The sequence below is a fragment of the Sander lucioperca genome, chromosome 3 (genome assembly GCF_008315115.2).
Source record: "Sander lucioperca isolate FBNREF2018 chromosome 3, SLUC_FBN_1.2, whole genome shotgun sequence".
Lineage (NCBI taxonomy): Eukaryota > Metazoa > Chordata > Actinopteri > Perciformes > Percidae > Sander > Sander lucioperca.
Genome location: NC_050175.1, coordinates 37,214,046 through 37,240,891, shown reverse-complemented (window position 1 = coordinate 37,240,891; position 26,846 = coordinate 37,214,046). Strand labels below are relative to the sequence as shown.

The 26,846-nt window shown below is 41.0% G+C and overlaps 2 protein-coding genes across 4 annotated transcripts in view; both read right to left on the bottom strand.

Moving 5' to 3' along the window:
* The window catches only part of LOC116067296 (CD82 antigen-like), a 45,200-nt gene extending 36,916 nt beyond the window's left edge, over positions 1-8,284 (bottom strand). The window contains exons 1-2 of one of the 2 annotated variants that reach the window (XM_031323710.2): positions 6,874-6,879; positions 6,104-6,106 (exon numbers count right to left, since the gene is read on the bottom strand). The gene's annotated coding sequence lies outside the window, so the exon portion shown is untranslated. Of the gene's footprint in view, positions 1-6,103; positions 6,107-6,873; positions 6,880-8,131 lie in introns of those variants that run through there. The other variant, XM_031323709.2, reaches the window with a different exon arrangement.
* Positions 8,285-14,672: 6,388 nt separating this feature from the next.
* On the bottom strand, positions 14,673-19,509 carry LOC116067288 (G2/mitotic-specific cyclin-B2-like). Of its 2 annotated transcripts, none has more exons than XM_031323692.1 (8): positions 19,331-19,357; positions 19,009-19,122; positions 17,641-17,922; positions 17,402-17,560; positions 17,089-17,325; positions 15,974-16,114; positions 14,968-15,078; positions 14,673-14,890 (listed from the first exon to the last, which is right to left on the bottom strand). In XM_031323692.1, the coding sequence occupies exons 1-8, from the start codon at positions 19,355-19,357 to the stop codon at positions 14,780-14,782; spliced, it is 1,182 nt and encodes a 393-aa protein (XP_031179552.1). In that variant the 3' UTR covers positions 14,673-14,779. The 2 variants fall into 2 exon arrangements, with proteins under 2 accessions (XP_031179552.1, XP_031179553.1); XM_031323693.2 differs by having other exon boundaries at positions 14,780-14,890; positions 19,009-19,119; positions 19,331-19,509.
* Positions 19,510-26,846: the final 7,337 nt, after the last annotated feature.

Below are 26,846 nucleotides of genomic sequence, written 5' to 3'. Positions count from 1 at the left end.
TCATTAATTTGACAACACATGCGCAGCATTCAGCAAACGCACTGCAAATACCACAACACAACCAAATACATAAACGCGCTGCAAATACACACAACACAACCAAATAGATAAACGCGCTGCAAATACCACAACACAACCAAATACATAAACGCACTGCAAATACACACAACACAACCAGATAGATAAACGCGCTGCAAATATGAAACGATGCAAAAAGAAAAGCACACAAACCCAGAAAACAAATGCAACAAAAAAACGCTGCATCCAGATTACACAACGGAAGTTCTCCAGACCTCTAGAGGGAGCAGCTAGTGGAACAGCTGGATTTTCAACCTCACGGGGAGAGAGGGAAGGAGAGAGAGAGAGAGAGAGAGAGAGAGAGAGAGAGAGAGAGAGAGAGAGAGAGAGAAACTGCATAGACTGTAAATATTAAATCTATGTTTGAGATATGTTTTCTCTGGTTTGGTGGGTGTGTCTCGGCTCAGGTCACAGGTGAGACCCAATCAGCAGAGACGTCTGTAAACTCGTGGTGATAAACATTGAACATTTAAAACTGCATCAGCGTTTAACGTTGACGTTTGTTTAAGCCATATTACATGAGAGGGTTTAATTTCGAGGTCCGAAATTACTGAAGTGTAGACCTCCTCAAGTGTAATATTGTGATTATACAACAACGGTTACCAACAAAATAAGTGATCAATCTGTATTCATATTGTGGAGCAATTCGCTCTTGAAATACAAAAAACAGACAGGATTTCTAGTCCCTCCCTGTTAGTAAACCAGCCAATTTACCGTGGGATTTATCAAACTGAATAAATCCCGCTCGCACATATAAACACACAACTGCTTTGCTAACTCCATCGTGTTGTAACTAAGACATCTGCTGAAAAAGTTATTGTATTCATTAGCATGATTGTCGTACTGTTTAGTTCACAAACATCCAACACACCAAAGTACAAACACATAGCGGACCAGACGTGAGCTTTTATTTTGAAAAGCCGAAGCTCGGGGACAGCACCAGCCGGGAGGGCATGAGACGGGAGCATAGACTGTATATTAATAATATATTATGTTATTAATAATAATAATAATAATATGAATTTAATATCGGTTAATAACGGTCGGAAATCCAGCTGTTCCACTAGCTGCTCCCTCTAGAGGTCTGGAGAACTTCCGTTGTGTAATCTGGATGCAGCGTTTTTTTTGTTGTATTTGTTTTCTGGGTTTGTGTGCTTTTCTTTTTGCATCGTTTCATATTTGCAGCGCGTTTATCTATTTGGTTGTGTTGTGTGTATTTGCAGCGCGTTTGCTGAATGCTGCGCATGTGTTGTCAAATTAATGAAGTTGTTTTCTTAATTTGCTTGTGTTTTGTCTATTTGCGTGTGTTTTCTTAAGTTGCAGGGCGTCTGCCCCTGTCGGCCACCGTAGTTTTGTCCACAACTCATAGCTATTTAGTTTACTGTCACAGAAGAATGAAGAAACTTGAAAATATTCCAGCAAGTTCTTCAACCACACAGATATAAATATATAGTTATTCCTTCCCTCTGATACGACCCACAGGAGCGTTGTCCGTCCTCTTATCTAAACCAGAGAACGTAACATTCATGGTTTTAAACATGCCATTAACGTTTGTACCATAGAAATAAAATGGATAGAAGTTACGGCTTATCAAAATAGTTGCCGATTAATTTAATAGTTAACAACTGATCGACTCATCTCTGCAGCTCTAGATGATGGTGTGTTCACAGTTAGAAGGATAGGGGGGAGTCACCAAAACAAAGCGGGGTCCCCCCCGCCTCCCCCTGAGTGTGTCAGTGAGGGAACCCCACCCACATCCATTATCAGCCTGTTGACCGCTCGGCGGTGGCAAAACCAGTTTGGGCTGCCCCCAGACGTCTCTATTCCCAGTCAACTGAAAGGAGCAAGCTGTGCCGGTTGCCATGGCGACGCTGCAGCAGGGGGAGGTCGTGTGTGTGTGTGTGTGTGTGTGTGTGTGGGAAAATGGGGTCGCTCAAGTTGAGAAACAAAATCAGGCGCTCACTCCCACAACGTGAAGCACGTCAACAGAAATCTCTGCTTTCTTTCAACAACATCTACTGAGCCTCAACAAGTCTCATTTTTCCTCTTCTACTCAAACTCATCACAGCGATCACTAAAACTCTGATCTCCGTACTTCACCGCTGCTTTCAAAACTCAGGCGTGGGGGCGCCCGGACAGCTCAGTTGGTAGAGCGGGCGCCCATATATAGAGGGTTACTCCTCGACGCAGCGGGCCCGGGTTCAACTCCAACCTGCGGCCCTTTGCTGCATGTCATTCATTTCTTCAGCTGTCCTGTCAATAAAGGCCTAAAAATGCCCCAAAAAATAATCTTCACAACCTCAGGTGTGTTGTATCCTATGCTGAGCCATCAGTGGTCAGGCACCGGCCTACTTTAGTGATCTGCTGCCCCCTTCTTATGTTGTCAGCAGATCTTTGAGGTCCTCTGATCGGGGCTTACTGGCTGTTCCCCGTACTAAGCTGAACACTAAAGGTGACAGAGCTTTTGAAATAGTCGCTCCTAGACTGTGGAACGCGTTGCCTCTTGTTTTAAGAGTGGCTGCCTCTGCTGACATCTTTATAAAGCAGCTAAAGACACATCTTTTTAGTCAGGCGTTCGTTTTAACCACATTGTTGACCGTATTCCTCATTTATTTTATGCTTTTGGGTCTGGTTTATTGTGCTTTTTATGATTGATTTGTTATAATGTAACTATTTATTTGGCCTGTGAAGCCCTTTGTGACTCTGTCTGTGATAAGTGTTATACAAATAAACTTTAGTTACTTACACTTAACCCTTGTGTTGTCTTCGGATCAAATTTGACCCGTTGTCTAAATGTCTAAATCAGAAATATGGATTTCTTTTTAACTACCTAATTTGGATTACCCAAAAAATAACAGATGATTCCATACAACGCACTTCGCAAGTACAACAAAAGATCGGCTCTCTACTTTCATTGAATTTTAGGTGTTTTGCGAAATTTTTTTGCATTTAAAATAGTATCCCAACTGAACGTTGGCCCTTCTGTTATTAATCCTTCCTTTAATATTAGTGACTAATAATTCATAATTTCTGCTTTTTTAACTCAAGAATTAGGTATAATTTCCTATAAATTAGGTTTTTTATTGACCATGAATTTCAAAAATAAGTAATAAGTGTAAAACTAGTTATGAGTTGGTGTTGGTGGTGTTTATACATGGTAGTGAAAAGAAGCGTTAAACATCAAAAAAGCGCCAAAAAACATTGAATAAAGCACCAAAAGTGTCGAAAAAATTGACAAAAACGTCAGAAATAGTGTTCATTTTCAGTTTTGACCGGGAGGACGATGCACAGTCGAATGGAAGACAACACAAGGGTTAAAGGCATAGTTTAGATCTTTTAAAGTGTGGTTGTATGGTGACACCTAAAGAAATCTATATCAGTCTAAGTCTTCGTTATATTTAGAATATTTTCAGCCCTTTACGACGGGGAACTGAAGCCGTGATCACTGCTCTCTTCTACGCCAGCAGACTCCTATAAACAAAAAATATTTCACCTCGCAGAACACGGAGTTGCTGTAGAACAGACCGTTTTATCACAGTACTATATTATATTGATTATTTGGACAACGATACGATGTTTGCTGCCATCTTAAAAGTCTACCACGACACGACACGATTTTGATTTGATTCAATTCAATTCAGGGCCCTGCGACCGATACGAGACGATATATTAACACAATCAGTTCTATTTATATCAACTCACACAAAGCAACTAAAATACGATCAAACTTTTATTTTTCTACTGAGCTCATCCAGACATTTAAATAAAAAACAAACTATTCTTTTCATAAAAACAAAAGTATAAATATAAAGTGTGAATTTCAAAATAAAGGCGCATCTTAAGGTTGACATGTATTAATATTTTGACTTTGCATCGATGATCGTTGAATTGATAAATCAATCCAGATGGAAACTAGGGATACACCGATCCGATATTAAGATCGGATACCGGCCCTGATATTGACAAAATAGCTGGATCGGGGATCGGAAAAATGAACAGATCCACGGGCCGATCCAGTTTTGTTAGTTTTTTCTCTCTGTCGCACGTGCGTTGCATGCTGGAAGAGTTGAGTGTACAAATAAATAAGAATTCAATACATTACATCTGTTATTTTGTCTTAGTTAGGAAAGTAATGTTTGGTTAGGAAAGTCTGGTGCCTTTAGTCTCTTCCACATGGTGGAAGGAAGGTATAAGGTGGAAGGTATACAGTGTATTATTAATTCAACAACGGTATCAGATCGGTATCGGGTATCGACAGATACACATAGCCCAGGCATCGGGACTGAAAAAGTCGGATTGGTGCATCCCTAACGGAAACTAACTAACCGATGGAGGCAGCGGTAGAGCAGCAACTCCCGTGTTCTGCGAGGTAAAATGACTGTTTTTGTCAAAGGAGTCTGGTGGATTTGAAGAGAGCGGAGATAACCACCCCAAGTTGTGTTTAACCCTCGTGCTGTCTTCACGTCGACCTGCAACTTTGTGTTTTTCTGAGTCAAAACTTCAAATGAAAAATCTTTAACATTTTGGTCGTCTTTTTCGACACTTTAGAGGCTTTCCCCGTTGTTTTTGTCACTTTTTTCAATGTTTGTCGACTTTTTCTGAGCCTTTTGAAGTTTATGTGGGTTTTTCCCCAAAGTTTTAAAGCATTTTTTTTTTTTTTTTTTACATTTGTCACTTTTTTCAACATTTGTCACTTTTGACCTTTTTGTCACTGATTTGTCACTTTAATATTTGGGTCACTTTTTCTGACATTTGTCACTTTTTTTTAGATTTCTGTCACTTTTTTACGTTTGTCACTTTTTTCAGTGTTCTTTTATCAATTATTTTTTCTTCAAATGCTATAAAACACCCAAATTCAATGAAAGAAGTGACCTGATTATTTATTTAACTTGTTAAGAGTGTTGTAGTGAACCATCCACGTTATTTTTTTGGACAATTTGTTTGAAAGAAAACCCAAATTTCTGATATAGAAACTTTTTGAAAATGGGTCCAATTTGACCCGAGGACAACGGGAGGGATAAATGACTTGCTTTGTCCGACCGACAGTCCAAAACCCCAAAAGTATTCTGTTTGCTATCATAGAATACACAAGTAAATATTCAGTGTGCAGAGATACAACAATGGAGCTCTACGAGACAGAGAGAGAGAAGATACATCAGCCTTTGATACACAGACAACACTTGGTATTAGATACACTCACTGTTGGTTTGGTTCTGCACATCAATATTTTATGACAATAACAACAATATAAAATATCGCCAGACTTATCTGGTTCTCTGTGGTTTCAGGATAATCATCAACCTTTTATGAAACTCCTGTTTCACTTCTTTTCTTCTGCAGAAAAAAATACCTTCAACTCCACCATGTTGTTTTTCCGTGGAGGATTATTTATTTCCGATTAATCGACTAGTTGATCTATTAAACGTCAGAAAAAGTTGATCAGTGTTTCCCAAAAAGCCCAAGATGACATCCTCAAATGTCTTGCTTTGTCCACAACTCAAAGATATTCAGTTTACTGTCACAGAGGAGACACTAGAACAATATTCACATTTAACAAGCCGTTTTTGTAAAAATAGGCTAACGATTGTGTCATAACCACGCAACTTTCTGTCGCACACTAGATAAATTACCGTATAGTTAGGAGAAGCTCGCAGGCAATCGGGGGGGGGGGGGCGGGGAGGCATACGGTCAACGGAGAAGCCCATAGAGAGTCCACGAAAGCATCCAAACAAAATATTTCAGCAACGTTTTGATAGATTGGAAATACTTCGGTATGTGGCAAGATTGGGAATGATTGAGATTTCTCTTGGCACAGCTACCAGAAGACTTCCAACTTTCAGACAGGTTGCTCACGTTACAGCTACGTCTTCAAGCTCAGTTGGAGGCTGCTCAATAACGCTCAGCCATCACCGGGAAAGTTCTTCTAATAGACTTCACTGGTCTCCGTCGAAGTCTATGGCGTCGCTGTGTCCATTTCTTTTACTGTCTATGGTTGGTTCAGACCGCTGCAATTTTTCCCTGCGACGTTCTAAAACGGTTTCGTCTCGTCGCCAACCTTTGGTCTGAACTGGGCTTTATCTGGTTCCCTGTGGTTTCAGGATAATCAAGCTTTTATGAAACTCCTGTTTCCCTTTTTTTCTGCAGCAACAACTTTCAACTCAACTCCAACATGTTTTTCTGTGGAGCAGAAATGTGAGCAGCTCGAGTGGCTGAAACCTGATTAAACCCATAATTACCCTTAACTAAAGCGGGTAAACAGGTTAGGGACTCACTGGGTGAGTCGCTGCTAAAGATGACATGCAGCTCTCATTTCAGGGGTTTTCTGCATAGAGGAATCTTTGGCAAACATCCAACATACAGAAGTGTGTTTCACTATTTCTACATTTAAAAAAAAAAAAAACACACTCACACACACACAGGCATGGTGTTGGGTTAAACTCTTCAAGATCTCAGAATGAAGATTAACTGGTTGTGTCCCTTCAACCAAACACTCTTATTAGTTTCCTGTGTATGAAAAGGTAATTAAGGTCACGCTGTAGTGAAGCTCCACCTGCAGCTAAACTGATTTCCAGCCCCAATATATATAGGGGAGAAATCTGAAATACTGACTGATGCCACCATGCACAACACTGACCCACATTCCCATCTGTAGCACTCACAAACACGCAACAGTCAGTCGATAAACTCTGCATTAGAAGAGCGGGATGTTGTGTTGTTGTGAAGTTTGACAAAATATTGGGCCGACAGTCAGATTCCCCTCGGGCTGAAAGAAATAGTCGATCAACTTCATTCCACTTTGTTGGGTTGGGTTTGAGTCATTTTTTTATGAAAATGACAGTAAAACTTCTCTGATGTCAGCTTGTTAAATGTGAATATGTTCTAGTTTCTTCTCTCCTCTGTGACAGTAAACTGAATATCTTTGAGTTGTGGACACAACAAGACATTTGAGGACGTCATCTTGGGCTTTTTAGGAAACACTGATCCACATTTTTCATTTTGTGTAGCAGAAATGATTCTGGTTCCTGTCATGGGACACGGAACCTCTCTAAACTATATTAAATAAAAGTCGAAATCTGGGATACAGAACAACTGGCTTTAGTTAAAGAGCTAAATCACAGAAACATGTTTATGTTTTTCAGACTTTCCTCTAATCTTTACATTTGTTCCAGTCAAATATGGGATTTTTTATTCATCTTTGGAGCCTTTAAAATTAAAATAAAGAGATAGATTAGACTGTGGTTGAACTGGTAACAACCAGGAGACACATGCAACCAGTACGGAGCCAATACTGGTTTTGTTTTTGGGAAATCACGAGCCAAACAAAGTGAGAAATGTGGTTTCAAAAGCTTTTACATAATGCAACTCCCTTGAAAAAAATAAATCCTTTAAACCTTTGGTCAAATAATGTCTTTAAATATTAGATTACTGAATGAGCACGCAAGAACTGATAGGCCCCATCTGTCAAACAGTGAAATGCGTGAAGGCACAAAGTCCAGTTTGGGTTTAAAGTCCAACAGAGTTGATCAATATCAGTTTCTGTTTGCACCAAATTACATGCAGAAAACAGCCATTTTTTTCAACCAGAGCTGGCCTTTGTTTACAAAACTTTAAATAGCCTAAGTTAGTAAAGTTCTGACAGACTTGGAAGTATTGACATTTCTTCTTTTTTTCTACAAGAGCCAAAAACAGATACTTGGATACTAAAAAGTACTTCAAATAAAAGTATTTCACTGCAGTTTTAACTTGAAACGTGTATTTCAGTGTCTCACAAAGTTACCCAGTGGTCTGACAGTGAAGCTCCTCGTTGTGTCAAACACATAAATCATCCACGCGGGCGCCACATCATCAGCCCTGTTCACTTTCAATTAAAATCATAAAAACAGCTTCAAAATGTGGCCGTTTGCCACAAAACTATAGCCTACCGATCAATCGACAACCTGAGGATCGATCTTGCAGCCACGCGCAGCAGCCTCGTGTTCACAGACAAATCAGGAATTAAGAGAAGCAGCTTCCGTCTGCAAAACAAGAGTCTCGCTTTGTAGTTTTTACTTACGTTTTTTGTTGGGTTAAACTGCGGAGAGAAGCGGTGTGTGCGGTGAGCAGTGCGGGTCCTGTGAGCGGAGGAACCTCTCGTCTTGTCTGGACAACAAAGCGAAGCAGCAGCAGCAGAGATCAGACTGACCCGAGTGGAGCAGCAGCAGCGACTGAACCGAGACTCTGACTCAACCGAGACTCAGACTGAACCGAGACTCTGACTGAACCGAGACTCTGACTGAACCGAGACTCTGAGTCAACCGAGACTCTGACTCAACCGAGACTCTGACTGAACCTAGACTCTGACTCAACCGAGACTCTGACTCAACCGAGACTCTGACTCAACCGAGACTCAGACTGAACCGAGACTCTGACTGAACCGAGACTCAGACTCAACCGAGACTCAGACTGAACCGAGACTCAGACTGAACCGAGACTCTGACTGAACCGAGACTCAGACTGAACCGAGACTCTGACTGAACCGAGACTCAGACTGAACCGAGACTCTGACTGAACCGAGACTCTGACTGAACCGAGTCTCAGACTGAACCGAGTCTCTGACTGAACAGAGTCTCAGACTGACCCGAGTGGAGCAGCAGCATCGACTGAACCAAGACTCTGACTGAACCGAGACTCTGACTGAACCGAGACTCTGACTGTACCGAGTCTTAGACTACACCGACTCTCTGACTGTACCGAGTGGAGCAGCAGACGTACCGGCAGCAGCAGCAGAGTCCCCCGGTCCCCACCATGTGGCAGATACGGGAACTAACGAGTCAGATAATGTCCTCCTTTAACCCCTAAATCCCCGCAGAGCATCACGAAACTACAGAGGATACAACTCTTGTTTCCTTTCCTTTACTCCTTTCCTCTTCTCTTTCCTTTCATTTCCTCCTTCCATTTTCTCTCCTCCTATCATTTCCTCTTCTCCTTTCATCTTTACCTTTTCTTTTCATTTCATTTCCTCCTTTTGTTTCCTTTCCTCCTTTTCTTTTCTTTCCTCTTCTCCTTCCTTTACTCCTTTCCTTTCTCCTTTTCTTTCCTCTTTTCTTTCCTTTCATTTCATCCTTTCCTTTCCTTTCCTTTCCTTTCCTTTCCTCTTCTCCTTTCCTCCTTTTGTTTCCTTTCCTCAGCAGCATCAGAGAACAACAGAGAATTAAAAAACAGGCTCTTTTGTGTTCATTACGTTCAAATAACCGATATGGTGGAGTTAATCTACAGAAGATTATATGGATTATTATTATTTTTATTATGGCAAATTATTAAATCGACTAACCTTCATCTATCTTGTAGTTACTGAACATACATTTTACTGAAGTAACCTTTTCAAAGCAGGACTTTTTTACTGTGTGCTGTAGAGCTGCAGAGATTAAATCTACTCAACTATTAAATTAATCACCAACTATTTTGATAATCGGTTAATCATACGTTATGAAAAAAAGTAAAACTTCTCAGATGTCAGCTTGTTAAATGTGAATATGTTCTAGTTTCTTCTCTCCTCTGTTTTCACCTTTTTCAGACATTTTAAAGACCAAACAAATAATCCAGTTTGAAGTTCAGGAGTTTTGGAATAAAAACGCTGCCAGCTTCTTTCCACTACAAAAAGACTTAGTCAACTTTTTCTTGTCAAAAAAGACGCCACTTGTGAACATAGCCTTATGCCTTAGTCTTTATTTTATTTTTATTTTTTCATTTAACTGTTACATTTCCTGTAACATTTAACCCTCCTGTTGTCCTCGGGTCATATTTGACCCGTTTTCAAAGTTTCTATATTAGAAATATGGGTTTCTTTCAACCAAATTGCCCTAAAATAACATGGATGGTTCCATCTGAAGCCCTTTTTATGCTTCTGCGTCGAATCGACGGCGTACCCCCGCAGACCCCTCTGCGTCTACGCCGGACCCTACGCCGTAGCCTGACGTGCACCTCTCGAAAAACTACACGTCACAGTGACGCACGTCTCTCCACCGTGGCTTGGTTATGTTGCATTTCCCCCGACTCATTTCCTGGTTCTCCTTCTCCATCAACAACATGAAATCAAGGAGAGGGTTAACTTTTCCTGCTACAGATTTCCCACCGTGGTCAGAAAGAACAGGGGAGACACTTTGTTTCTCTCACTATGACTCTGGAGTCGCTACTCGCTCCGAAGCTAATCGCCATCACTCTCTCAGTTCGCCCTCGCTCTATCACACACACACATTCCCCACACAGGAGTATGAGTATAAACATCAGGCCACTTACGTAGGCTATACGGCGAAAGCTCTGCGTGGAGCCTGCGCAGAACCATAAAACGGCCTTAACGCTCTTTGCAAGTAAAATGAATCTTACTTTCATTACATTTGGGTGCTGCCATTAAGGAAACTGAAATGGTTTTGAAACAGTATCGCGACGAAACTTTGACATGTACCCGTCTGTGTTAACCCATCAACATAAATTCCTCGAATCTTAACTTTAAATTAAAATAATTCATAATTTCTGTCTTTTCTAATATGTAAATTAAGTTTATTGACCATGAATTCCATAAAGAAGTGCAAAAGTAGAGTAAATAAGTTGGGATGAAGATGTCTAAGAAGATGGAACACAGAATTGGGTGATAATTTATATGTTAAGCGTTATAAACAGGCAAAACAGAAGGACAACAGGTGCATGGTCGACATGAAGACAATACAAAGGTTAAATGATGTTTCAAAGTCCACGCTGCAAGGCAATACAATGTTATGTATTAATTAGTCTTAAAGTAGTCAAATTTAATTAAAAATAATAATAATAAAAAACTGAAATCCACCAATAACATATCCATCAAGTTTTTATTTTTTTTATGGGCATTTCCGCCTTTAATGATAGGGCAGCTCAGACATGGAAGGGGAGAGAGAGAGAGGGGGAAGACATGCAGGAAAACCTGCCACAGGTTGGACTCGAACCCCAGACCTTCTGCATCGAGGAACAAACCTCCATATATGTGCGCCTGCTCTACCAACCGAGCCAACCGGCCACTAGCCATCAAGTTTTAACAGTAAATATCAGCTGAAATCAGCCAATAAAATATCCAAGTTTTTAACAGTAAACCCTTCATATTTGCAGAAGAAAAAACGTTTATTTATGTATATAAATTAGAGCTGGGCAATATGGAGAAAATCAAAAATCACAATATTTTTGACCAAATACCTTGATACCGAGACGATGTTGTAAAGTTGACAATTGGTGCTTTCACAAAATATTTACACAATGAGATTTGTGATAAATAATCATCAGTATAGTGGGTAAAGGCAAATAATAGAGCTGTGAGAACAGGCTGGTAAGTTCAATTATATTACACACAAACCAGGAAAAGACAGCACTTAAGTAATAATATTATAAGATAATGATATTACGATATATCTAGTCTCACATCATATCGATTTACTGTATATTGATATATTTCCCAGCCCTAATATGAAATAGTAATATTTCTGTTGTGTGCAGCAGATTGCAGTCCTGTCCTGCTTCAGAACCATTGAGTCAGTGTGGAGGAGGAAGACGAGGAGGAGGATGAAGTCATGCAGGGTCAGTGTGACGAGTACAATGCTCCTTCACACACAGCAGACACAGTCAGTCGGTTCAGTGTGAGGGAACGTGAGCCTTTAAATGGCGATATTCTGCAGCGTGAGCGTACAGTTGTGATTACACACACAGCTAACTAACTGTCTCTGTGTGTGTGTGTGTGTAATCTGTGTAACGCTGCTGCAGGCTGCTGAAGGACTGAAGAGACAGTTTGTCTCGTTGGGACTTGAGATGGTTGTGACAGATGAGTGACGCTCCGGATTAATGACACTGTGACCTCAGACTAACAGCCAGGAGTCACTCTCTTGTGCGATTACGTCGTTTCACAGTGGCCTCATTTATTTCTTCAACTTCTAACCCACAAAAAAAGAGACGTCAGATGTCACAGTCAAGTACTCAGATCCTTGAGCTTTAAAGGGGAACTCCACTGATTTTACACACAGTATAACTCCCTGAATTGTTGTGGTAGAGCTCTCAACTTTTGACACAAAGTACCTTTTATTTGTCTGCAAATAGCAGTTTCCATTTCAGGAAAGCCACCCTGATCACAGAGGACCTCCTTCACCCTTTCCAGTTATTATTTTTTTTTTTTTTACAAGAAATCCCTCTGCAATAACCACTATACAGTCCTTCCAGAAAAGAAAGAGAAAGAGTTTTTTTGCAATTGTTGCAGGCAAAAATCCTTGATTACGTTTTCTTAAAAAATGCGATGGAATATTTGCAAAAACTGCGGTTTCATCGTGGCTTCATCGCGGGGTTTGCAGCTTTTCGATGATGTTCACGTCGCGTAATTACGTCACTTCATAATGTTCCCATGGCAACAGGGGAAAATGGCTGCTCTTGTGTGAAGTAAACGCAACATTTTTCAACTTTCTGCTAAGATATATGTGACATTTTTGCAACGAAAATGCGGGGATTATGAAATCATGAAAGCCCCGCATATTTTGTGTGGAAATCGGCAATTTATGTGGCGAAAGTGCGGCGTATTTGAAAAAATGCGGCCCCCGCATAAATATGCGGACTTTGGCTGATTATGCGTTGAATTATGCAATCGCATAATCACGGAGGGACTGACTATAAATAAAGTAAGACTTTACAGCTGCTGTTTAGTATGTTTAGTGTTTTTAATAAGTCTTATCGAACTTCTGTCACCACTTTTGGACAAAGTGATCTATTTTTTTTTCTATTTTTCTATCTATACCATCTAAGACACCAAAGTTGGTTAAACATGGGTTAACCCACTAAAGGCGCCTTCCCCATTGCGAGTAGTAAAGTTTAGATTCTCTGCCCGCGCACAAACTTGACCCGAACTAGCCTAATTGGGTGGGGAGAAAGCTATGCCTCTCCGGCTCCTCCCGTAGCTCTGGGTGTATGTCCTGCACTGACTTGAGTGGGAGGTAAACTGTGCTAAATCATGTCTCCCCCATCTGTAACACTGTCTTCGATAATTGTGCAACCAGGCCAGATTGTTTCAGATATCTCACGAGTCCTTTAGCAGCGGATATGGTCTCTCCTATATCCGGCGCATTGTCGGCCAGTGCGTCAGCATGCAGACCGTGGCAAAGGACAGTATTAATTAGGTGATTGAGACAAGAAAGTCTCCTATATGGTTCCAGTGTTTGATTATGTTGCTGCCTTGATCTGATACCAACACTATTCGGCTGAGGGAGCTAGGGTCGAGGTTTTTATTAACGTTTCTTCATTCAGATCCATTCTGAATAAACAGTTTACATGCTTCGTCCTTGTTGCATTAAGAATTTTAAACAGATTTATGTAGTTCAAACAACTCAATTGTAGTTGAGAACATCAGTTATAAGGGCCCAATGTATTAAATTGTCGGGTTTAAAATCAGGTACAGTTAATGTGTTGGGCCAGGCTCGGGCAAAACGTGCATGGGCTCGAGTAGGGTCGGGCTTGATTTTTTGGGCCCGAAGATTTAGCGAGTAGACAAGTTTGCCTTTACTGGTGTGTCACATTCAATGTCAGTAGGAAGCAGCACGGATGCTTTTTGTCAACTCTGTGCCAGCTTATTGAAACCATGACTGGATTTCCACTGGATGCAGAACGTCTGCGGACCGGCTCCACTGCAGAACGGCTGCGTGCTCCGCAGTCCTTCCATACCCACCAGGTCTGGATTTGTTGTGGCACGGCTGCGGCCATGACTGACAGCTGTAGTCACAAGGACCCACAATATCTCGCAAATTCACATAGAATAGAACCACAAAAACAGTTTCCATCCTGATTAGGAGAGGGGAAAACTGGAGCTGTGTTTCAAGGTGTAGTGCAGGGAAATATGATTTTACTTAAAATTAACCGGATTTTTATTTTGTTTGTGCTCGACTTCCTGTCCCACACTATCTGCCGTGTGCTGAATTGCTGCGGAGCTCTCCGGCAACAATAGAAACTCTGCGTATCTGCTCCGGAGGGCTGGGACGGAGTCATTCTGCAGTCAGTGGAAATACACCCACTGACTTTAATGGAAACATGACTCAGTCGACGTGTCGGAGCCGTTACGCATCCAGTGGAAATTGCTGTTGACCGCACTTCTTGGGCGCAGGTGGACAATTTGTGGCCAAGAAGTTACCAACTGAGGCAACGCAAAATGCAATCTGAAATGTGGAGTAGAAAGGTTGACCATTTTACCTTCCCTAATGTCAACTTATCGCTCAAATTTATATTCTTACTGGCAAGCAGAATTTTTGGCACCATTGGTCAAGACATGCCTGCATGATTACTCACTATATGGAAACGTTCAAACATGTCCAGATGTGTATAAACGTAGGTAGAACTCTTCCAGTCAGTATAAAGCTCCACACATTGTGTCCAAAAGTTTAAGTAGTCTACACCCAAGGCGGTGAAAGTTTAGTGTTGAGAATGTTTGTGGGCTAGCAAGCCTGCCATTGAAAACTAGTTCAAGGCTCAGGATTCTAAACATGCAAAGGAAGAAAACCTGGCATACCATCAAGATTTGACATTAAAAATGTAGTGCCCAAATCTCTGAAAAACTACAAACTTAATACAAAAATTAAAAGTTTTATTTAAAAAAACAAAAACATGAAGTTTCTTCACATCTAAAATAAAGTGCAAGTGAAATGTCCACTGATCTTTGGAAATGGAAAAAGTTGCATCAAGGCTTGTTGATCAGAGCGGCCGCCATGGCAACAATGGTCGGTGACTTCAGATGAGGAATGAGGCTGATCTTCATCAGCTTGCTGCTTGAGTACTTGTTCCTGACAGCCTGCAGAGGGGACAAGTTATTAAAGTTCCATTTAACACAAAAATCACAAGTTATTGTGCGCTTGTCATGCAACTCACCTGGAACTTTGTCTTCCCCTCATTTATGGCCACAACATTTTTGGCAATGTGCTGCATGATGGGCTTCAGGTGGGCCGTGTCGTAAGTGGAGTAGTGCTGCTGTGTAGGAGACTGACAAGACCGATCAATTAAATAACTCAGCAAAAACAAAATTAAGCAACATTACACGGTGTAATTTCATGCTTTATTGGCTAGAACAGTAAGCATCACCGAGTGTCAAGATGTTAAATCACACCCTCAAGTATAATATAGAAAATATACAACAGTTAAGTTATAAACTTCATAGTGGGGTATTTGCTCACAATGTTAGTCTGCCAAACTAAAGCCAACTTGAGCAAACTGGAATTTCCCAACATGAAAACTGCACGTATAAACTCAAAACTGCTTTGCTAGCAAGATTGTGTTGCAACCAAGATATCTGCTGAAAGGTTTCCTCATGATAGATTTAGCTGGTATATGTCCCAACGTCAAACAGACCATTTCTGATCCGTTTAGTCAGCTTGAGCCAATTTTAGTTTTGTAGAGCTTGTGGGATTTTCCCAAACTTAAGTACCACACAAAACTGGTTTGCTAGCTCAATCTTTTAAGCAAAAAAAGATTCCAACGACAGATTTAGCTCCTGTACTTTACATGTAGCAATTATCTGTAACATAGTGCTTTAGTGATGCGCGTGTGTTCAAACGGCTGTGGGTGTGCCGTCAGGCTGATTTGAGCACTTTCCAGATTGCTTGGTTGGATCTACAATGATAAAATGTAGATAGACTGCATTTATGTAGCGCTTTTCTAGTCCAACGACTACTCAAAGCGCTTTTATATATAGTACAGAAACCACACACATTCATACACTGAGGCAGAGGCTGCCGTTCAAGGTGCTACCTCGTCAGATAAACATTCACTCCGATGGCGCAGCATTAGGAGCAATTTGGGGTTCAGTGTCTTGCCCAAGGACACTTTGACATCGGTCTAAGGTCTAAGTGTAGAGGTTTCACGATTCTGTCAGACTCACCCAGGGCAGCTCTTCAAGCAGCAGCTGGGAGAGACTGAGTGCTGCAGCCGCGATCTCAGACGGCCGGTAGTGCACCATGCTGTAGTCGACGAGGGTCAGCTCCATCAGGTACTTGGCCAGCGTGTGTCTCTCTACATCAGACTGAGACACAAACATCCCGCCCACTGAGAACGCTGGATACTTGACATTAACAAATCCAAACCCATCTAAAAAATACTTTCCTGAAAAATTTGAATTTTTAAAGTAGTTTCCTTCATTAAAGTGACCTTGATAATTAGAAAAATGCATGCATGTTTCCCCCTTAAAACCAAGGCTTTTCTCAGCAATAATTACTCAAATAAAATCCACTCTGTTGGTATTCAAACTGACCAATAAAATTGAAGATTAAAACATGATACTGTGCAGGTTACCATATTTTTTAGAAACATTACAGCAGGGAAGTTAAGGCTCTGCGCACTTTAAACAAAAAAAAAGTGATGTGGCCTACAGACGCCTGTATAAATACATTTGCTGCTGAGCTCAAGACTAATAAAATGTGCCAGGTTTTATTTAATATGAGCATGTGTAGGTGGTCAGAGTTGTGTGCACATAGCCTGCAACTCAAGACATGGAAATTTAAAGTGCATTCTGTTTGGTTGTAAATAGTGCAAGGGAAGAAACGTGAGGCTTAACTGCTCGTTACATGCCACCCTGTACGTAACCATGGCAAAATGAACACCCAGTGAACTGAAATAGATTATGTAGTTCAATGTCACAAATGGAAGGAAAGTTCCCACTAGGACTATAGCCCTGACTTTCTGCTCTCAGACAGTAGCTCGGAGGTAAATCTGTGTTGACTTGGCGCACAATGTGTGAATCGTTCAAAGGTGTACGGGTCGCTGTGCTTCGCAAACACATTCCAGATACAAAGTGGAGAAATATCTAGAGAAGTCAGGGACTCTGCAAGGTAGCTCCAGCCAGTGAACAAGACAAGGGCTGAGGTGAAACCAGGGGAAGAGGTCGCCTGTAACTTACTGTATGAGACAGAAACTCAGTGTCAACAGTAGAGAGAACGGACCACTTTGAATGTCTTGTAGTGGGAACTTTGCTTCAGTTAAAGCTATGCAAAAACTCACATTAGCCACCTTGGAGGCCCGTCTGAGGAAGTGTAAAGGGAGAGGACGTCCCAGCTCAAAGTTGAGGGTCCTCAAAACCAGCTGCTCCATCTCCAGAATCTGAGCCTTTGTAAAGGCGTTGTCTGTGATGTAGGCAAAGTCTCCCACCTCGGGAGCGTACATCTCCTCGTATTTACAGGCCACCAGCATGGCCGTCACACCAACAAGCTGCAGCTTTCTGCGAGAGACCGGCTGGACCTGCAGCACAGCGGGAAAAGTTTATATACACAGCTCTCAAAAAACACAGAGAAGAGGCCGTCGAGTCAGTTCTTACCTGGAGAAAACGATCCAGGACAGCTACTGTGAGGTACAGAGTCTCCTGCAGCAGCTGGAACCGGGAGTGAACCTGGACCAGCCAGTCGATCAGAAGCGCTCGCATGCGTTCGGTGATTTCATAACCCTGCATGTAGTTAGCTCGTACGGCCTGCTGCACCTGTGGAGACAGACGGTGACGTAACACACACCAACGCAGGGAGAGAGCAGAGAGTTTGGCTGAGGGAGGGAATAACTCACCTCTAGGACGTGTAGATAATTATAGATATCTTTGACATATTCTGAGCAGAGCTGTGGCAGGTCTGAGTCCTGCTCGTCGACATCCTGCACTGTGAGCAGCGCCTCGGAGAAAGCCTGGCACAGTTCTTCCTCCTCCATGGACACATCAGCCGCCAGCTCCTCTGAAACTGGGGGGAGAGGATCTGCAGGCGCTGGGACCGGGACTACTGGAGGCACCATGGGTTTGGGTTGTTGTGCACCAGATGGTTTGACTGATGCGGTTGATTTGGTTGGTCCAGTCCTCTGAGGAAACAATCAAATGCAGTTTTATTCAGAAGAGCGCATTTGAGTTTCAGGTTGCAAAGCTTGTTAGATTTGAATAAATCTAACATTTAACTGAACATTTTGAAAATAAGTTGTCATGTTGGGAAGAACAGTTACTAGTGGGTATTGTCATTAAGCAATTAAGCATATTTGCTTAAATTTATTATTTCAATTATCCCCATGGTTGGATGTACTTCAATAACTTGCTTTGAAAGAATCAGCTAAATCAATGTTACTGCATGCATCCAATGCATTTTACTTAAAGTGTCATAACGTTACACTCCAACATTACACGCTGTTACAGCGTCTACATGATTTTGGATTTGTAGACAGAGGTGTCCATACTTCAGGCCAATGGTTCTGAAGCCTTTCAATAATGTAGCCCCTTAGAACCATTTTGTTAAGACATCTAACCTCTAACCAGCGCGAATGTTTCGTAGGGGGAAGGAAAAAAATAAAAAATAAGTATATTTAAATGAATACAGCGATGTCAGTGATTGATTTACTCAGCCTTGTAACTGAAAAAAAATTTCAATTCTGATGGAAAAAGGAAACACATTTTTAAAATCCAGACAAAAACTCGGAAAAAGACGGTAGAAAGGACGTCGAAAGTAGTAAAAAAAAAACTAAAAAAACCCACACAAAAGTAGGAAGAAGAAAGGCAAGAATAGGTCAAAATAAGCGACAAAACGTTCAAAAAAAAAAAAAAAGGTGACCAACTTCAAAAACGGCAACAAAAACTTTGAAAAAACCCGACAAACTTGGGGGGGGAAAAAAAAACAAAAAAAAAACAGAACTACAGCCTTTTAACTGAAAAACATTTGGCAAAAAATGTCACGTACCCCCTGCAGTCCTCCAGAGTACCCCTAAGGGGACACGTACCCCCATTTGAGAAACACTGCTCTAGGCTATATAGCGTAACGTTAGCTCGTGTCCATGTGTGTTCTGGATCATTTTCTGATTCAGAGCGCTGATGTAGTAACACAGATACAAAGTAGGCGATAAAAGGCAACATTAATGCCAATTACTGAACGAAACTATGTCGTTTCTCCCCGATAATGTTACCTTTGTGTTGACTGCTGCGCCGGGAAAGTTGGTAAGCTCCCCGAGAGCTGCTCTCCTCGGACCTGCTGTGGCTTTCTTCCCCATCTTCACGGGGTTCACTGCGGCTGGGAGCTGCTGAAAGACAAAATGAATCAAAACAAGTGCTCCGTTAGTCCGTTAACACGCTTAATAAAAGCAAAGGGCTAACTAAAAGGGCTAACTAAAAGCTAAGTTGGGAGCAGACTGTATGGTTAGCTAAAAATACTAGCTAGCGAAGCTAACATAAGCCGCTTTGCTAACAACTAAACGCAACAAAACAGCGAAATAACTTCAGTTCACTCACCGCAGCACGAACTTCAACAGACGACATTTTTAACTTCGGCAGCAACGAGGCCAAACTGTGAATTTAAAAACAATACTTAGCAACCAGCAAGACTTGCAGAAAAGATCTGTCCACACCGATTTATTTTGCAGGTAAACAACACGGAGATGAGCACCTTTTAAATAGCGCTCCGTCAGCTCTGATTGGATACAGCTGTTGTAGGACGCTCCTGATTGGCTGACAACCAGTGACCTCAAAGATACAGTTTCAAGAGAATTTTAATGTACTTCGTCAATGTGGAGTTAAGATACTTTGCATACTACTGAGTGAATAAGTACTGCATCATATATCATAAAATCATATCACGTTTTTTAATGTAAGTAGCAGAGAAATACTCAAGTACAAGTATGTCAAATGTGTACTAACTAAGTAAATGTACTTAATTACATTCAACCACTTTGTTTGTTACTATGACAATATGAAAATAAACACAAAAACAATATTGTGTAAAACAATAAAATATATAATATATAATATTATATAATATAATATATAAACTAACAACACTCATTATTATTAAAGAAAAGTAATGCGTTTCTCAAAACTGAAGCTACTGGTGAAGTTTCTTAATAAGGTTAGGGTTATATATATATATATATATATATATATATATATATATATATATATATATAGGATACCTCTGGTGATATTTTATAGTTTTCTTATCGTCAACAAATCCCATGAAAAGACTAAAACCAACAGTGAATGTGTCTAACATGTATGGTGTGTGTGTATCAAAGCCTGATATATCTTCTTCCTCTGTGCCATAGAGCTCTAGGGGTGTAAGAAAAAAAAACGATACACTTGAGTATCGCAATATTTTATTTAGCAATACTGTATTGATTTTCAAAAACGCAATATTGATTTTTTATTTTTTATTTTAGTTTACGTGCAAAAATATTCATGTAAGACAGTGGTTGACGTTTATGTTGTGTTTAAACCCCCTACCGCTAGATGGCTATGCTGAGACGCACCACTAGTGTCCTTGCCTAACAGTGCCTAACAGTGCCTAGCAGTGCCTAGCAGTGCCTAACAGTGCCTAGCAGTGCCTAACATTGCCTAGCAGTGCCTAACATTGCCTAGCAGTGCCTAACAGTGCCTAGCAGTGCCTAACAGTGCCTATCAGTGCCTAGCAGTGCCTAACAGTGCCTTACAGTGCCTAGCAGTGCCTAACAGTACCTAGCAGTGCCTAACAGTGCCTAACAGTGCCTAACAGTACCTAGTAGTGCCTAACAGTGCCTAGCAGTGCCTAACAGTGCCTGACACTGCCTAACAGTGCCTAACAGTGCTTAACAGTGCCTAGCAGTGCCTAACAGTGCCTGACACTGCCTAACAGTGCCTAGCAGTGCCTAACAGTGCCTAGCAGTGCCTAACACTGCCTAACACTGCCTGACACTGCCTAACACTGCCTGACACTGCCTAACAGTGCCTAACACTGCCTAGCGGTGCCTAACACTGCCTGACACTGCCTAACAGTGTCTAACAGTGTCTAACAGTGTCTAGCAGTGCCTAACAGTGCCTAGCAGTGCCTAGCAATGCCTGACTTTTTGCTAGAAGCTAACAACTGATCTTTGTTCTCAGACATTTTATAGATAAAACAATTAATCAAGAAAATAAACTACGGATTCATTGATAATTCAATTAATGTGTGGCAGCCCTGCTCATAGAGCACCAAATGTGGATTCATCTTTACTTCTTATCCTTAGTTACATAAGTCTGCCTGTCTGTGTTTGTTTCACTGTTGGTTTTTATGTATTTATGTGACTTTTTGCTTTAATCGTCAGCTTTTAACCATCTAGGTTGCTGCCTCAGTCTGCGGTATCGTTCGTCTTCATGCGTGTACTGTAAGCGGCTGCTGGTCCATGTTAGTTTTTATGCATCTGTGACTGTTAGTCTACTTCAATTGTTAGTTTGTATGTCTATTTTATAGTGTTTTATCATGTGTGCCATTTCTAAACGCCTAGTCTATATCCTTGAAGTTCCATGTCCTGGATTGCTCCGGTGCCGACAGAAATTCTGCCGAATGTCCCTCTTTTTAGCCAGATGTCCGTCCCCTTCCTCTTTCTTTGTGTTGGCGTTCTAAACTCCGGTGGATTTCTGAGGACTATGGTTAACTGCTCCTCAGATCTCTGCAGGGTAAATCCAGACAGCTAGCTAGACTATCTGTCCAATCTGAGTTTTCTGTTGCACGACTAAAACAACTTTTGAACGTACACATGTTCCACCCAAAACAAGTTCCTTCCTGAGGCTATTTAGCAGAGGCACCGTGGCTCCGTACGGAGCTTAGCACCGCCCAAGACGATTGTGATTGGTTTAAAGAAATGCCAATATACCAGAGCATGTTTTTCTCCCATCCAGAGGCCTGTACTACGAAGCGAGATTTGGCGTTAACGAGCTAACTTCAGGCTCAACCCAGGGTTTTCTGTACTACGAAGGTGGATCACTTGTGATCGGGTTCAATCGCCGTGGTAACTTATGCTGAACACCTAACCTGCTCGGGAGCAGGTTATGTTGGAGATTAGAGATCAACCGGTGTAAAAGCACCGCCTACTGACCAATCAATACTCGACTGATAACGGCCTCACCGTTCTTAGAAGATCAGATGGAGCTCGGTGGGCGGAGAGAGAGAGGTGCGCTCATAAAAGTTAAAACATTTAGAGACCGACACCCCGTTAACATTCCCTGATGGGTATCTTTATGAAATATATAGATTTTCAGCGCAGGGAATTACGTATCTTTGTCGGCTTCTTGAGCCGTGTGTTGCCAATGCCACACATCGGTTTGAATTATGTTTTCATATTTTTTATTTGCTCTCACGATGGCTTCCCACTGCCAGGGTTGCAACTGAAATAATAGGCAACGACAGTTTATGTAAAGGACAAGTGTAATTATGGTCAGATCTTGGTCCTGACTGATGGGGAAGTGATATTGATAAGCGTTGTGATTTACACATCTACAGCGTCGGCTATTTGTTTTTGCCAGCTTTCCTTCCTGTTTTAGGAAGCAGCGACTGTACTGCTTTTTGCCTGTAAAACCGTGTCTGTGTTCTTCATATTTATGTAGAAATTTAGTTTGTTCTTCTTATGTAAAATATGCGGCTCTGGTAGATGTTTGTGATTGGTCGTGCTGTGCAAACATCGCCTCTCTTATATGAACGTGCGCGTCGCTGGATTGGGAAACCCTGGGTTGATTGAACTAGTTGATAACCAGCGTCGTGATACAGCTTATGCGGGACTGCGGTTGTTAGGTTAGGTGAAGCCGGGTAACTGAAAGAAATCCAGGACATGTTGATCTTGATTCGTAGTACAGGCCCCAGGAATGCTGTGTGGACTAGCCAGACCCTCCTCGGCAGCGCTGTTGAGGAAGGTCTGGCAAAGCGAGACTACTCAAAGCCTAACCTGGGACAAGGACTGCAAATTAGCCTACGACTAGAAGTCCCACATACATTGCATCGGTTGCACTTTAGATGTAACAATTCCTGTATGTATTGTCCCTGACAAGTAAACTGATAAAAAATAAATAATAATCCACCGCTGAAAATAATTCCAACAGATGTTCTGTTTCCTCATGTTAGTTTGCTAAAAACTACACTCAGCAGCTGTTTTAGGAAATCACAGATTTTGAAAACTAAAACGACATATTTGTGAGGTGTTTTTAGAGATTTACGTCTTTAGTAGGAACCAATGGGCTTGGAGCAGAGAGCCACAGGCAGGAAGTCAGAACGCATTGATTGTTGGTTCTGTTGTTTTTCTAAATAAGATATATAGAATAAAACTAACCATATCCGTGACAGACTCTAACGAAGAGAATATTTCAAAAACCAAACTTTGACGTCAGCATCTAGCCGACCTCAAAACAGGCTCAGGAAACAAGAGTCACAAAGAAACTTTATATAGTTTTCAAGTATTCAAAACTGTTAAATAAGTACAAGATGTGTTCACATGATTTACATATCGGACAATATATGCACTGTCCATTTTTAATTCTCTTTACGTTTCCCCAACTACCCACGCAACACGCTAAAATGTCCGCAAACTATTCACATTTTGTTTTTCTTATCTTTTTTTTTTTCCTTTTACTTTTTGAATCAATTGGAAATCTTGATAGCTGTCTATTGGACAAAGACCACACAGACACCTGGAACAGTTTACAGTGTAGGATGGAGACGTCCGACGAAGGGGGGGGGGGGGGGGACAGACTGAGCCAGGTTCAGAACTATGATTAGCTGCTGGTGATATGAACAGTACATATTAACACAAGGAGAAGTGGGTTAACATTCAATCTCAGTTGATCCCTCGATCTATTGGACAGTTCATTGACTTCCACACAACAAAAATAAAAGAATATACAGAAGGACTGACGGTGGACTTGTGTTGAAGTGTTTCAGTATTTCCAGGGGGAAGCAGATGGCTTAGCATTGTCACTCCCAAAGGGTAACTTTTGGTTATTTCCAACCTTTTTATCAAATGTACATCGTCAATTTCCGTCCACTAAAAGTGCTGTTTTGTTGCCGCTGACAGGCTCAGATTATTTTTCTAAGTGTCTGACAACATTATGGAAAGAATTTCTACAGAGATAGGCCTTTTTTTAAAGAGTAAACTCCTTTGTTTAACCATGAACAGCTCAGAGATCGCTAGCGCCAAACCCACCAGACTCCATTTAAAAAAACATTACTTTTAGCATGTATAGAGCAAACATATTTTCACATGTAAATCGGTAAACTATGTGTTTATTTCAACCAAAACTAGAGTTGAGATTGTTGGAAAAGTGGAAAGAGAACCCAAATTGGCTTTTCATAGTTTTATTTAGTGTCTGACGACTTTGAATGAAGTGTATTTTAAGATGATAAAATGACTGTTTATTTACATGGAGTCTGGTGGGTTTAGTGATAGAAATTTCGCAATGTTTTAAAAAAAAGGATATTACTCTTTAACAGGAAGGTCGACCTCCTTAAAAATAATTTCCATAATGTTGTCAGACACTTAAAATAATCTGAACCCGTCGGTGGCAAAACGAGCACTTTTGTGGACGTAAATTGAAGGTGCGCAACTGCCCTATTAACTTAAATTGCAGCTTGTTTCACCGCTGCTGACTGCAGCGATCTCGCTTAATACTGGACCAATGTCAAAGATTGTTGTTCCCATCAGTCACTTAGACACAAAAACATAGGAAAAGAGGGTCCAGGTTGGAAAAAAACAATGTTACCCTTTGATTGATTAGTTACAAATTTGGTCTAAATGTGTCAAAAAGTTCTTCGTTAAGGCACCTAATGCTGTTAGATAGACGATTACACTTTTCTACATACAAAATAAAAGCATATGAGCTCCTGTAAATAAAATAAAAATTAAAGTTACAATCTCGAAGATTGGCGGCACCTATGGCGGAAAAAAAGATAATTACAGGTGTGTGTTTTTGGCTCTCACTTCCCAGGGATACAAACTCTGCTTGTTGTGATTCTTTCCGGGAACGTTGCCACAGACACCCAGTTCACAATACTGAAAATAAGAGGGCCTTCATCAGTGGGCTCCATCATCATCATTGTGTTACCTCTTCCGACGATAGACAGTGAATTACCAGACATTTCATTTAAATGAAAATCTTCGAGATTATTACTTTAAAAAACACCATTTAATTAGGCTACAGACACAACTCATAAAATGTGTATTACCGATGTAAAAATGTGTATTTCTACAGAATTTTGGGCCTGTTGAAGTTAATGCTGCCATCTACCAATAAAGAGTTACACAGGACAGAAACTCAAACAAGATGGTAAGGAAATAAAAGTAGCACCATAGAGAAAAGAATACATGATTCTACACTAGTTAAGGACATTTCAGACCATGTCATTTTCCCTCCACAAAACTCTAGTGTTGATGGTTAACTTTCAAACATCTGATTAGGTAAATAAAAAGTGAGACTGGACTTAAAATAAATGTTCAGCTGAGGGACATGAGCCAGCCTTTCTGTACATTACTTTTCAGAATTACAGATCTAAAAAGCATATAGGTAGCCTTTATGTATGGATTTGGTTTTAAATGTTTGTGTGCCATGTTACCATTATATACAGTAGCTCCAAAGACAAACAACTGGTCCATTTATTCTTAACTGAACTCGGATTATAAAACCTTGTGTGCTTTTATTTCTTGGACCTCGGCAGCTTATTTTATTTACAGTGCTGTGGAGTCGAAAAACATTGTGCAACTCCATGAGATCGTTCATGTCCTGAATGTGTGACAACTGCAGGCAAACTAAACACACACGGACGTTCCTCAAACATGCATATTGTTTCTGCGAACGTTTCTCTTCTTTCACATGAGATTATTGTGTCCCGTGGTCTGCAGCACATACACGTTTGGTGCATGTTAAATACATAACATATATAAAACTGTCTGAATCAACAACTCTAATGGTGAATAACATGATAGCACGCATTCGCTTAAAGGTTTAACATGATTGAACTCTACAGACATTAACTTACACAGTAAATAATGTTGATGGTTAATAAATTACGGATATTCAAGTGGTTCTTTCTTTTTCCAGGGAAACTACCGGGGATAATGAGAACATGGCACCTGAATCCAAATTAACTGACTGATCGTATAATGCCTCTGGACCAACCACGCCACACTGTACGTTCAGCATGGTTCGCCACACAAAAATTACGAACTATGAGACAGAAATCAAAAGTTCTATTAAAACCTGCCTATGAGACAGAGGAGATAGTCACCATACTGTACACTTTCTACAATATCCATGTCCATTATGAATATAACAAGTGCATTCACTCAAAAGGAGGAGTTGAACGTAAAACAAAAATCTCGTTTTTTCACTTAGGATCCGGTCAAATTATTCAGAAACTATAAGAGGGCGACTTGGCAAATTCCTACAGTTTACATTCAGCATAGTATGCAGATTTAGGGGGCTTTCACACCTGCCTCATTTATTTTGGTTGAATCCCACTAGAGTTAGTTTTTTTCCCCCTTTGGTGCGGTTCGTTTGGGCAGGTGTGAATGCAGCAATCACACTCGGGTGCGCACCAAAAGCCGACCAAACGAGCGTACCGAGACCTCCTTGAAGTCCTTGAAGAGGGGGGGTCTCGGCTAGGGTTGGGTACCGAAACCGGTTCCACTATGAGAATCGGACCAGATTAGAACGCAAATTTCGGTTCCACTTAATGTGTCGACTAAAATATTTTCCCTCTGTCGTTCCGAAACGAACGTAAAAATATCACACTCTCTCTGTAGTCTACCGTTAGCTAGCTACCGTAAATGTAGACTACTTTTAAAATGCCATATTTTCCCTCTGGGCTCACCAAAACGGACGTAAAAGCATATTAACCATTCACTGCACGTGATTGCTAGTAAAAAAATTTTTTTAGCGGTTTAGGAATCGGAATTGTTTTAAAAGTACAGAATCGTAAAAATCCAAACGATACCCAACCCTAGTCTCGGTACCAGGGTTCAAAATTTACTTTTTC

Coding starts and splice junctions, on each gene's coding strand:
- LOC116067288 (XM_031323692.1), bottom strand. CDS start 19,357: ATGTCGTCTGTTGAAGTTCGTGCTGCG. Junction 17,326..17,401: donor TCCTGGATCGTTTTCTCCAG/GTAAGAACTGAC, acceptor GCTGTGCTGCAG/GTCCAGCCGGTCTCTCGCAG. Junction 15,079..15,973: donor TGCTTGAAGAGCTGCCCTGG/GTGAGTCTGACA, acceptor CGGTCTTGTCAG/TCTCCTACACAGCAGCACTA.